The 13658-nt window shown below is 44.1% G+C and overlaps 1 protein-coding gene across 5 annotated transcripts in view; it reads left to right on the forward strand.

The window, feature by feature from the left end:
- Positions 1-13658, forward strand: part of nalcn (sodium leak channel, non-selective) — a 267054-nt gene that overhangs the window by 230363 nt on the left and 23033 nt on the right. For all 5 annotated transcript variants that reach the window (XR_008139651.1, XM_052521864.1, XM_052521866.1 and 2 more), the window contains 12 exons: positions 1672-1803; positions 2913-3080; positions 3822-3926; positions 4200-4306; positions 4464-4584; positions 4844-4942; positions 5182-5275; positions 10441-10547; positions 11452-11526; positions 11669-11788; positions 11976-12044; positions 13378-13526. Coding sequence is in view for 4 of the 5 variants with exons in the window: in XM_052521864.1 (XP_052377824.1) it covers positions 1672-1803; positions 2913-3080; positions 3822-3926; positions 4200-4306; positions 4464-4584; positions 4844-4942; positions 5182-5275; positions 10441-10547; positions 11452-11526; positions 11669-11788; positions 11976-12044; positions 13378-13526 (1346 nt within the window). In the remaining variant the exon portion in view is untranslated. The remainder of the gene's footprint in view (positions 1-1671; positions 1804-2912; positions 3081-3821; positions 3927-4199; positions 4307-4463; positions 4585-4843; positions 4943-5181; positions 5276-10440; positions 10548-11451; positions 11527-11668; positions 11789-11975; positions 12045-13377; positions 13527-13658) is intronic.

The following is a 13658-nucleotide window of genomic DNA, read 5'->3' on the forward strand; positions in this document are numbered from 1 at the left end:
AGATATAAAGGTCAGTCAATCCGGAATATTTCAAGAACTTTTAAAGTTTCTTCAAGTGCAGTCGCAAAAACCATCAAGCGCTCTGATGAAACTGGCTCTCATGAGGACCGCTGTAACGCTGAGTGTGCGCTGAGAGTCGGGAAGAAAGTTCAGGGAGTGAATCATTCAATAAATAAATGAAAACATAATACAAAACCAGACACACGAACAACGCACAGACATGCATCTGAAACAGAAAAAAAAGACGCCTGGGGAAGGAACCAAAGGGAGTGACATAAACAGGGCAGGGAATCAGGGAGATGATGGAGTCCGGGTGAGTGTCATAATGCACGTACCGATGGTGACAGGTGTGCGCCATAACGAGCAGCCTGGTGACCTAAAGGTCAGAGAGGGAGCACACGTGACAACCCACACAGGAATGGAAGACCCAGAGTTACCTCTGCTGCAGAGGATAAGTTCATTAGAGTTAACTGCACCTCAGATTGCAGCCCAAATAAATGCTTCAAAGAGTTGAAGTAACAGACACATCTCAACATGAACGGTTCAGAGGAGACTGTGGGAATCGGGCCTTCATGGTCTAATTGCTGCAAAGAAACCACTACTAAAGGACACCAATAAGAAGATTAGACTTGCTTGGGCCAAGAAACACGAACAATGGATATTAGTGATTTTTGGTTCCAACAGCAGTGTCTTACACAACCTCCAGGCTGTGTAAGGGCTATTTGATCAAGAAGGAGAGTGATGGAGTGCTGCATCAGATGACCTGGCCTCCATGATCAACCGGCCTCAAGCCAATTGAGATGGTTTGGGATGAGTCAGACTGCAGAGTGAAGGAAAAGCAGCCAACAAGTGCTCAGCATATGGGGGAACTCCTTCAAGACTGTTGGAAAAGTATTCCAGTTGAAGCTGGTTGAGAGAATGCCAAGAGTGTGCAATTTTTTTGTTTGTTTTGTTATTAAAATGTTTATTTAACCTTTATTTAACTAGGCAAGTGTAAATGGGCATGTTATCAAGGAAAAAGGTGGCTACTTTGAATAATATAAAATAGATTTAGATTTGTTTTTTTAAAAATGGGTTAATGTATGATTCTGTATGTTTTGTTTTGTTACATAGTTTTGTTGTCTTCACTATTATTCTACAATGTAGAAAATAGTAAAAAGTAAAGAATATCCCTTGAATAAATAGACTGTTAATGTACTAAATAATATATGTGTGAAATTTGTTTTGATTTAGAATGGACCATTATCATGCCCCTGTCTCTAAACAGAGGCAGCAGAAAGAGTCCTCCATTTGCACTTGAGTAGCAAATGGAGGACTCTTTTCCCGTGGTTCATTTAAAAAAAATATTTGTTTTATTTATTATTGTTCAGTAAACAGTAAATACAACTTATTGTACAGAGTTACGTACTGTGCAACTTTTTTGTGCTGCTAACTTTAACCCGGCCCCAGAGATGAGGGTCTACACACTAAAAGGGTTCTTTGGCTGGGCCCATAGGAGAACCCTTTTGGGTTCCATGTACCTGCAACCAAAAAGGGTCATTCGAAGGCTTCTCTGATTGGGATTCTATAGTGTAGAGATGGATGAGGACAAGGCTTCAACCTGAATACATAAAGGTTGAATGAATAAATAAATAACATATTTATTGGAGCTTAATGTCTGGTGTGTTTCAGATAGGAGAGTATGTCTTCGTCATCTTCATGAGTATCGAGCTGAACCTGAAGATCATGGCGGACGGCCTGTTCTTTACTCCTACAGCCGTCATCAGAGACTTTGGAGGAGTCATGGACATCTTCATCTACCTCGTAAGTTCATGGATTTGGATTCATATAGCACTTTTTTATTGATAATCAAAGAACTTGACATTGTATGTGGGAAAACTCACCTCAACCACCACCAATATATGGGTGATGCCACGGCAGCCATTTTGCGCCAGAAAGCTCACAACGCATCAGGTATCACAATATGTAATTGCAACCAGTTTTGCCAGCTTAGGGGAAATGTTGCAATGGGATATTCTTACAGAATGTTTTTGATATTTACCTAAAGACAGGATGGTCTCTGACTGGCTTTCCAAGTAAAGTATATTCCTCTAGAATACACCTTGATGTTTCTAGACTCCCATAAAGAGTATTCCATGTGACTTTGGAGTGGACATAATATGCCTTTTTTTAGAATAATGAAAAGATACATTCTTCATGTGAGAATAAGCAGACTCTGTTTGATTAAGGCTATTGCTAATGAGTTCGGGAAGATGACGCAGTGAAACTTTTGAAGATAGCTTTTTAATGACTGATGATCAACTTAATTTCGTCGGGATGCGTCGATCATCATTTATTTTCTTGTTTTTTGTGAGCTGTTAGTTTTTTTAGGCCGTCTTTCAAAACAACTCTTCCCTTTCTTGTTTGGGAATATAATTTGCATATAGATGATATAATTGGATGAGAGACGGGAGAGGATTGAATTGTAATAGCTCTGACAGGCACACTCCACACAGACAGTGGCCCAGTGTTTACCTTACCATTACTTATGGGGGGCTCACCTCCCTGCCTGCCTAGCTCTGTTGCCTCCTCCTACCTAAATGAGTTTTGTTCTATAGGTGTCAATTGACAATGTTACTGCCATAGGGCCTGTGGGATGGTGTAGTTAAAATGAGTGGTGTTATATGAGTGTGTTCTTAGCTTTGTATAGCATGCAAAGGGCAACGCAGTGTGTCCGATGGGCTTTGTCATTTTACTGTTTGAGTAGAAAGGTCAGGTCAGGACCTGCGTTTCTAATGACCTCCCTCCCTCCCCACCATCTCCTTCCCTCTTCCTCCTTCTTCCTCTCTCTCCCTCCCCCTTTTTCATTCTCTCCATCATCTTCCTTTCCCTCTCCCTCCCTCTCTCTCCCTTCCTTTCTTTCTCTCTTCCAGTGTAGTCTGATCTTCCTGTGTTGGCTGCCTCCTAACGTGCCTCCGGAGTCTGGGGCTCAGCTGCTGATGATGCTGAGGTGTCTTCGCCCCCTTCGCATCTTTAAACTGGTGCCCCAGATGAGGAAGGTGGTGCGGGAGGTCATCAAGGGTTTCAAGGAGATTTTCCTGGTTAGTGGTGGCCACACAAGCACGCACACACGGTGTGAAAACTTGCACTTGTAGATGCACACACTAAGAGACACATACACAGGATTGTAAGCATGCACACACTAAGAGACACATACACAGGATTGTAAGCATGCACACACTAAGAGACACATACACAGGATTGTAAGCATGCACATACTCAAGACAGACAGACATGCACATGAATGCACAATTACATGCGCATTGAGCCACATTCTTACTTGAGCTCCACCTGCTTAACTCAAGTTTCCATTGACATCAATTAATGAGTTATGCTATAGTCTGAGTGGTCTGTGCTCATCTCAACTCTGGATCAGGCCCATTGTGGACAGTTGACCCACACTAAGTAAAAACACTCGCATACACTTTACATGTATACACAGTGGATACATTTTGGACCAAACTCTGGAGCTAAGTCTGATTGTGGAAATGCTCCATATGAGACACACAGACATGAAGTGATTATTTTGACAAAGTCTGACCTAACTTTGTACAGTAGATTACTGTAAGATGCTGAGTGTGAGGTTTCCCCTGCCCTTTGTGTTCTCTCACACCCTACAGATCTGCCCAGCAGCCCAGAGGCTATTTGACTGCGTGGGAAAGCCCTGGCTGTTTATAACTCTCTATTGATCTAACACACACAAACACACACGCGAAAACACACACACTCACAGGTTTCCATTTCTTCCCTTTTACTTGAATGTGTCTGTGTGTGTGTTATAGGTCTCCATCCTGCTCCTGACACTAATGCTGGTGTTTGCAAGCTTCGGCGTCCAGCTCTTTGCTGGAAAACTAGCCAAGTGCAATGACCCCCACGTATTCCTTCGGGTACGACCAAGCTCTTTATAAAATTGGTTTTCAAAACATAGAAGAGCAGATATTTCCATTAAAAGCAATGGCCATATTGGGCGTACTATTTTAAATGATGGATTCCTAAAAAAAAAAAAGTTGTAATGTAGTTATTTGATATTGATGAAACCAGAAAATCTGATTTAAATCAGAACATTGTCATTATGATATCTCGTACCATCTACTGTATGTCCATTCTACCCATTCAATTTGCATGGTGTAGTGACATCTGTGCTCTCTGGTTGTTTGTAGGAGGACTGCCATGGAATCTTCCGGATCAACGTGAGTGTGTCTAAAAACCTCAATCTCAAACTAAGACCAGGAGAGAAGAAGCCTGGCTTCTGGGTGCCAAGAGTGTGGTGAGTGATTAGGATTGGCTGAGACATATATAGTGCTGGGCTGGCACTAAACCTTGCACACACTGTAGCCCTCCAGGACCATGAGTAATGATGGTGTTATTACTATAGTTCTACTCACTACATAAAGTATGTTTTAATTATAATACTTTTTTTTCAGGGCCAACCCTCGCAACTTTAATTTTGACAATGTGGGTAATGCCATGCTGGCTTTGTTTGAGGTCCTGTCACTCAAAGGCTGGGTGGAGGTCCGTGATGTCATCATTCACCGCGTCGGACCGGTACACACATTTACTGTCTCTTTGCCTCTGCCTCGGCCTCTCTCTCTCTCTCTCTCTCTCTGTATCTCTGACTTTGTCTCTCTCTCTCTCTCTGTCTGTCTGTATCTCTCTCCTCACTTTCTTCTCTCTTCTCTCGCTCTCTCTCTCTCTTTCTTCCCCTCTTCCTCTCTCTCTCTCTTCCTCTCTCTGCTTGATGATAATACTGGATCCTACATATACATTGTAAGAAGTAATGACACACCTTTGTCTCTCCCTGCAGATACATGGTATCTACATCCACGTGTTTGTCTTTCTGGGCTGTATGATTGGACTCACTCTGTTTGTCGGAGTGGTCATCGCTAACTTCAATGAGAACAAGGTAGAGAGCACAATTCTGTGCTCTGTGCGTTTTTCCCAGTTTCAACAAAGTTGAACACAATCATGTACTGGCATGGCGTAGCTGGAGACTGTACACCTCGAATACTGACTTGTATCACGGGTGACCTGCCTTGCACACCTTCCTGACAATAATGATTGGTATTCCTCTCAAATGTATTCATAAAGCCTTTATAACGCCGTCATAAGACCTGGGTCTGTGTGTGTATTTTTCCTCCCCAGGGTACTGCTCTGCTGACAGTGGACCAGAGGAGGTGGGAGGACCTGAAGAGTCGACTGAAGATTGCCCAGCCTCTCCACCTCCCCCCACGCCCAGGTGTGTGTGTGTGTGTGTGTGTGTGTGTGTGTGTGTGTGTGTGTGTGTGTGTGTGTGTGTGTGTGTGTGTGTGTGTGTGTGTGTGTGTGTGTGTGTGTGTGTGTGTGTGTGTGTGTGTGTGTGTGTGTGTGTGTGTGTGAATAAATAAAATGTCTGTTTCTCTCTCTTTTCTTCTATTTTCTCTTATCATATCTCTGCCTACTGTGTGCTAATAAGCTCTCTGTCTCCTCTGATCAGAGACAGAGTTTTAAATCACTGACTCTCTAGTGACATTAAAATGCTCAGAACTCATCCACTAACTCACCCCCTGTGATAGAGCTTATACTTATGGTGGTCCTTCTGTGGCTCAGTTGGTAGAGCATGGCGCTTGTAACGCCAGGGTAGTGGGTTCAATTCCCGGGACCACCCATACGTAGAATGTATGCACACATGACTGTAAGTCGCTTTGGATAAAAGCGTCAGCTAAATGGCATATATTATTATTATTATTATTATTATACACTATTTCATTATGCAAAGACTAATAGAGTCCTCACAGACAAATACACACACACGCCCACACACAGAGAATTAACTGTTTTCAACAAGAGTTATATTAATGATCGATCGCTTCTACTGATCTAATTGAGCATCCCAACTCAGCTCTTTGCTGAGGTCACTTCCTCTTGACAAACAAATCCTTCACCCAGTTAGATCGTACCATCCTCAGCATGGTAATACACAGACTGATATACACAGCTTGTTATGCTGTTTTAACTGCAGAGGTGTATACGTGAAGGAGTGAGAACAAGAACAGGGTGCAATGGAGAAGTGCATGGGAATCAGGGGAGGGAATAGGCACCACATAGCCAGTTAGTACAGAGCAAAGCGAAAATCAATGGTTCAGTCTTAGTCAGCGGCTCTGCTGGGTAGAACTATGTTAACCTCCACTCGGATCCACATCCAAAAACCTTAGGCTCTGGCCTGACTCACTTACTCACAGACACTTACCCAATGTGCAGCTCAACCCAGTGTTAGGGAGCTAAGGGAGGCTCGCTTGGCCAAATCGTTTCCGGTTCCTCCTCTATATTCAGAAGTGTCTGCATTCTGCACACTTAGCATTGCGGTAGAGAGACAGCTGAACAATCTTGCTGTTAAAATCTATTGGTTGATTGAGATGTTGGGTTATACCTGACTGGGGATGGGCTAGCATTGGCTGAGGCTGCAGAATAAGGGCTGGGCTAGTGTTTTCTGGGTCTGGGCTAGTGTTTACTGGGGCTGAGGCTATTGTTTACTCGGTTTGGGACCGGGATAGTATTTACTGGGGCTTGGGCTGAGCTAGTGTTTACTGGGGCTGGGATAGTGTTTACTGGGGCTTGGCTAGTGTTTACTGGGGCTTGGCTAGTGTTTACTGGGGCTGGGATAGTGTTTACTGGGACTTGGCTAGTGTTTACTGGGGCTGGGCTAGTGTTTACTGGGTCTGGTGCTGGGCTGGTGTTTACTGGGATGGGGCTAGTGTTTACTGGGTCTGGGGCTGGGCTACCGTTTACTGGGTCTGGGCTAGTGTTTACTGGGGCTGGACTAGCATTTACTGGGTCTTGTGCTGGGCTATGTTTATTTATTTACTGGGGCTGGGGCTGAGCTTGTTTACTGGGGCTGGGCTTACTGTGTTTTACTGGGGCTTGGCTAGTGTTTACTGGGGCTGGGATAGTGTTTACTGGGGCTGGGGCTAGTGTTTACTGGGGCTAGGCTAGTGTTTACTGGGTCTTGGTGTTTACTGGGATGGGGCTAGTGTTTACTGGGTCTGGGGCTGGGCTACCGTTTACTGGGTCTGGGCTAGTGTTTACTGGGGCTGGGATAGTGTTTACTGGGGCTGGACTAGCATTTACTGGGTCTTGTGCTGGGCTATCATTTATTGGGGCTGGGGCTATTGTTTACTGGGTCTGGGCTAGTGTTTACTGGGGCTGGGCTAGTGTTTACTGGAGCTGGGATAGTGGTTACTGGGGCTTGGGCTGAGCAAGTGTTTACTGGGCTGAGCTAGTGTTTAGGGCTGGGATTGTTTACTGGGGCTGGGGCTCTGGCTGTGTTTAGCTGGGCTAGTGTTTACTGGGTCTGGGCTAGTGTTTACTGGGGCTGGGATAGTTTTTACTGGGGCTGGGATAGTGTTTACTGGGGCTTGGGCTGAGCAAGTGTTTACTGGGGCTTGGCTAGTGTTTATTTGGGCTGGGCTAGTGCTTACTGGGTCTGGGCTAGTGTTTACTGGGGCTTGGCCTGAGCTAGTGTTTACTGGGGCTGGGCTAGTGTTTACTGTGGCTTGTGCTGAGCTAGTGTTTACTGGGGCTGGGCTAGTGTTTACTGGGGCTGGGCTAGTGTTTACTGGGGCTTGTGCTGAGCTAGTGTTTACTGGGCCTGGCTAGTGTTTACTGGGGTTTGGGCTGGGCTAGTGTTTACTGGTGCTTGGGCTGAGCTAGTGTTTACTGGGGCTGGGCTAGTGTTTACTGGGGCTTGGGCTGAGCTCGTGTTTACTGGGGCTGGCTAGTGTTTACTGGGGCTTGGCCTGAGCTAGTGTTTACTGGAGCTTGGTCTGAGCTAGTGTTTACTGGGGCTTGGCCTGAGCTAGTGTTTACTGGGGCTGGGCTAGTGTTTACTGGGGCTTGGGCTTGGCTAGTGTTTACTGGGGCTGGGCTAGTGTTTACTGGGGCTGGGATTGTGTTTACTGGGGCTTGGGCTGAGCTAGTGTTTACTGGAGCTGGGCTAGTGTTTACTGGGGCTTGGCCTGAGCTAGTGTTTACTGGGGCTGAGCTAGTGTTTACTGGGGCTGCGATTGTGTTTATTGGGGCTTGGGATGAGCTAGTGTTTACTGGGGCTGGACTAGTGTTTACTGGGGCGTGGCTTGGGATGAGCTAGTATTTACTGGGGCTGAGCTAGTGTTTACTGGGGCTGGGCTAGTGTTTACTGGGGCTTGGGCTGAGCTAGTGTTTACTGGGGCTTGGCCTAAGCTAGTGTTTACTGGGTCTGGGCTAGTGTTTACTGGGGCTTAACCTGAGCTAGTGTTTACTGGTGCTGGGCTAGTGTTTACTGGGGCTTGGCCTGAGCTAGTGTTTACTGGGGCTTGGTCTGAGCTAGTGTTTACTGGGGCTTGGCCTGAGCTAGTGTTTACTGGGGCTTGGCCTGAGCTAGTGTTTACTTGGTCTGAGCTAGTGTTTACTGGGGCTGGACTAGTGTTTACTGGGGCTGGGATTGTGTTTACTGGGGCTGGAGCTGAGATAGTGTTTACTGGGGCTGAGCTAGTGTTTACTGGGGCTGCGATTGTGTTTATTGGGGCTTGGGATGAGCTAGTGTTTACTGGGGCTGGACTAGTGTTTACTGGGGCGTGGCTTGGGATGAGCTAGTATTTACTGGGGCTGAGCTAGTGTTTACTGGGGCTGGGCTAGTGTTTACTGGGGCTTGGGCTGAGCTAGTGTTTACTGGGGCTGGGCTTGTGTTTCCTGGGGCTTGGTCTGAGCTCGTGTTTACTGAGGCTGGGCTAGTGTTTACTGGGGCTTGGGCTGAGCTAGTGTTTACTGGGGCTGGGCTGGTGTTTACTGGGGCTTGGGATGAGCTTGTGTTTACTGGGGCTGGGCTCGTGTTTACTGGGGCTTGGGCTGAGCTAGTGTTTGCTGGGGCTGGGCTAGTGTTTACTGGGGCTTGGGCTGAGCTAGTGTTATCTCAGGTATACAGTACATACAGCTCTCATTTTGCCTACCAGGTACTCACATCCACCTGTTATGAATGACCTTTCATTAGTTTTATACAGCATAGAAAAGAGATGATGAGGCTGCTCTTAAAGCAATGGTGAGGCTAACATGCTTGTCCAGTTAACTCAGGAGACTTTTAGCAGTAACACATTAAGTATTAACAATGATTTACAGTAGGATGGATTTTGTTCCCTATGTTATTTGATGCCAATGTTTCAAAGTCAAGCATATAAGCAGGGACCAGGCATCTATAACAGTTGTATTATTTTGTATATACAGTATAATCATCAGGAGATTATGTAGGGGTCCACGTTGGTAACTGGGGCGCCCTGCCTTGATTGGGTAAGTGATTCATATATTTGTTTTATAAAGTACATAATAAATTAATGTTACTGGGCCAGTAACATCATTATTATTTATTTTAATATAGTATTTAACATCATTATTTCTAATATGTTTTTATCCAACCACAGGAGCCCGCTCTCACTGTTAAGAAATGTGTGGAAGTCCTAAAAACGGCTCTGCTCAACTGTAGCCTACGTCACATCGCAAATGTTATGATGGCTTTATTAGAAAGGGGCTTTTTCTTCAACAGAAAATTCACCACACATCGAGTTGTATCTTGGTGCACGGATTTGTTTACAAAAAGGATGGTGTGCCGGGAAGTGGCCTATGATTTCTTAATCCGGCCCTGCGTATGAGACTCATATTTTTAAATTAACTAAGATAAGACCTGTACTGACAAGCTGTAGATCTTATTCCAAGAAGATTGGAAATATTTTTTTTTCCATTACAGCCCTGAATCCAATTTTGAGATTTCTGTTGGTTTCCAAGTAATATTATTGCTGGCTGTAAAAGTTGATAAGTCGCCGGTCGTAGGATGTCATTTATGATACTGGAGAGAATAAACGGGTAATGTAAGGAGGACATAATCTGACACACACTGACTCGCACATCGAGAAATACTGACCTGTTTGTGTGCATGCATGTGTGACTGAGCCAGAAAGCATGGCCATGCGCGTGTGTGTGCCAGCAACTTTATAATCCAACATAAACAAATGGCAATCTGTCTGATTTCTGTTTTCTCTGACTAATTGTATCAGTGAAATGGCTGGGGGTACTTGGGTTCTGCAGGGCACAATGTTGTAGAATGTTGAGCTAGAAATACATACTGTAGAGTAAATATGCTTCTCTGACAATAGAATAAGGAAGCATGTCAGTTTTATTCATGACATGTCTGTCTGCAATGTTCCACGTTTGCTTACTGAATGTGGTTCAGGTCTAGAAAACATTCAGTTGTACAGCGATAGTATGAGCTCCATCTATATTGGAAAGCATCATAATCATCTCCTAAGGAAAGGTGATGAGGAAATGATTTAGGCTATTGGAATTCACCCTGCTGTTTGGGTCTGGTCTGGTGTTGATCCTCACTCCTCTCTCCCCCAACAGAGAATGCAGGGTTCCGTGCCAAGATGTATGACATCACTCAGCACCCCTTCTTCAAACGGGGTATCGCTGTGCTGGTTTTGGCCCAGTCAGTGCTGCTGTCTGTCAAGGTGAGGCTGTCTGATGTAGACATACATTTTCTATCTACTAGTGATGTGCTGCTCAGCTATTTTCTTACCTACAGTACACCCATCTGCAATTTCACAGAATTGGCCCGGACTACTCGGCCGATGTTATACAGTGAAAATCAAGGTTGCAATCAATTAAAGTTGACGTCAGTCAATTGAAGAAGTAAACTGAAATTTTGAATCAATAATTTTTAAAAGGGCGTCTACACTGAGTGTACAAAACATTAAGAACACCTACTCTTTCCATGACATAGACTGACCAGGTGAATCCAGGGGAAAGCTATGATCCCTTATTGATGTCACTTATTAAATCCACTTCAATCAGTGTAGATGAAGGGGAGGAGACAGGTTACATTTTTAAGCATTGAGACATGGATTGTATATGTGTGCCATTTAGAGGGTGAATGGGCAAGACAAAATATTTAACTGCCTTTGAACGTGGTATGGTATTTGGTGCCAGGCCCACCGGTTTGCAACAAGAACTGCAATGCTGCTGGGGTTTTCACAGTCAAGTTTCCCATGTGTATCAAGAATGGTCCACCACCCAAAGGACATCCAGCCATCTTGACACAACTGTAGGAAGCATTGGAGTCAGCATGGGCCAGAATCCATGTGGAACGCTTTCGACACCTTGTAGAGTCCATGCCCGATGAATTGAGGCTGTTGCGAGGGCAAAAGAGGGCGCATCTCAATATCAGGAAGGTGTTCCTAATGTTTTGTACACTCAGTGTATTTTAAGTGACACGAGCCTCAAAAAAACGCTACGGATTTCAACCCGTGCATCACTATATATACTATCAATTAAGTTGAGCTTAAAGAGGAAGATTTAAGAGTGGTGCTGGATTGTGCTGGACATCAGCTTTTGTGTGAAATGTGTGTGTTTCAGTGGGATGTAGATGACCCAGTAACAATGCCACTTGCTACCATGTCAGTGGTCTTCACCATTATCTTTGTGTTAGAGGTAAGAGTCTGGGTGCATGTCAATGGGACATTTGCATGGAATACTATGCACATGGATCTCAAGGCAGGATTGTGACAAATGTACAGTATTATAAAAGCAATGTGACTACAATGCGAATGGATTTTGTTGTTGTGGTAACCAGGTGACGATGAAGTTCATAGCTATGTCCCCGGCGGGGTACTGGCAGAGCAGACGAAACCGCTACGATTTACTGGTGACAATCCTGGGAGTCATCTGGATAGTCTTGCACTTTGCTCTACTGGTGAGGACACACATACACACACACAGTATAAATACAGATATACAAGCTATTCTTTACAACACTTGTTCTTTCCTGGAACTAGTGCATTTTCGAACAACAATTCTGTACTTCTTTCGAGTTATGACTAAATATATTGTGAAGATTAGTGTATAATTAGTAAATGGCTGATCACAGTGTTCTCCTGTAGAATGCATATACTTACATGATGGGCACCTGTGTGATCGTCTTCAGGTTCTTCACCATCTGTGGGAAGCATGTAAGTATAGCCCACTGTAAGCCTAATGGAACTTACAGTGCATATTACTGAACGAAACTGTTAACTTCTTGCGTCGAGACATCCCGGATCCGGTATCGTGACTACAGCCTCAAGCTCATTACCACAACGCAACGTTAACTATTCATGAAAATCGCAAATGAAATGAAATTAAATCTATTTGCTCTCAAGCTTAGCCTTTTGTTAACAACACTGTCATCTCAGATTTTCTAAATATGCTTTTGAACCATAGCTAAACAAGCATTTGTGTAACAGTATTGATAGCCTAGCATAGGATTTATGCCTGGCTTTCAGCATGCAACATTTTCACAAAAACAAGAAAAGGATTCAAATAAAATCATTTACCTTTGAAGAACCTCAGATGTTTTCAATGAGAAGACTCTCAGTTAGATAGCAAATGTTCCTTTTTTACAAAAAATATTATTTGTGTCGACAAATCGCTCCGTTTTGTTCATCACGTTTGGGTAATAAAAAAAAAGTCATTAAAACGCAAACTTTTTTCCAAATTAACTCCATAATATCGACAGAAACATGGCAAACCGATGTTTAGAATCAATCCTCAAGGTGTTTTTCACATATCTATCGACGATAAAATCCTTCGTGGCAGTTGACTTTCTCTTCTGAAGAAATGGAACGCGCATGGACCTACAGATTACGCAATCATTTCGACACAGGACACCGGGCGGGACACCAGGTTAAATGTAGTCTCTTATGGTCAATCTTCCAATGATATGCCTACAAACACGTCACAATGCTGCAGACACCTTGGAGAAACGACACAAAGGGCAGGCTCATTCCTGGCACATTGACAGCCATATAAGGAGACATTGGAACACAGCGCCTTCAGAATCTGGGGTATTTCCAGTATGAAACTTCATCTTGGTTTCGCCTGTAGCATTAGTTCTGGGGCACTCACAGATAATATCTTTGCAGTTTTGGAAACGTCAGAGGTTTGTCTGTCCAAGGCTGTCAATTCCATGCATAGTCGAGCATCTTTTCGTGACAAAATACTGCGCTTAAAACGGGCACGTCTTTTTATCCAATAATGACATAGCGCCCCCATAGGTTGAAGAGGTTAAAAATACTTTTTCCCTATTTACTAGCTTGCCCAGCAGGCAAAAAAAAGCAATTTGGAGTTGTAAACTGTTTTTCTGGTTGAATACATCATATAACTCAAATTATAACCAATTAACTCAATTATAACCTGTTACAACCTCCGTTTGTTATGTTGCTGGTTGCTAAAAAGGAGGTAACAAAACTCCTGCAACCATTTTGCCCGCTGGGTGGTCTCTCTAATGCTATAATCTGTCTGTAGGTGACTCTGAAGATGCTACTGCTGACAGTCGTGGTCAGTATGTATAAAAGCTTCTTCATCATCGTGGGAATGTTCCTTCTCCTCCTCTGCTACGCCTTCGCTGGAGTCGTCCTATTCGGAACTGTTAAATACGGAGAGAACATCAACAGGTCATCGACAGCTTCCCTTTCTCTACGTTCTGTTTTTATCCCCCTTTCTTTACCTCTTTCACACGTATTCCTTGTCCTCTGTCTATTTCCTAACTTCAACTCTTCCTCCCACTTCTCCAAGTCTTCCTCCTT

This window comes from Oncorhynchus keta, chromosome 7 (assembly GCF_023373465.1).
Source record: "Oncorhynchus keta strain PuntledgeMale-10-30-2019 chromosome 7, Oket_V2, whole genome shotgun sequence".
Lineage (NCBI taxonomy): Eukaryota > Metazoa > Chordata > Actinopteri > Salmoniformes > Salmonidae > Oncorhynchus > Oncorhynchus keta.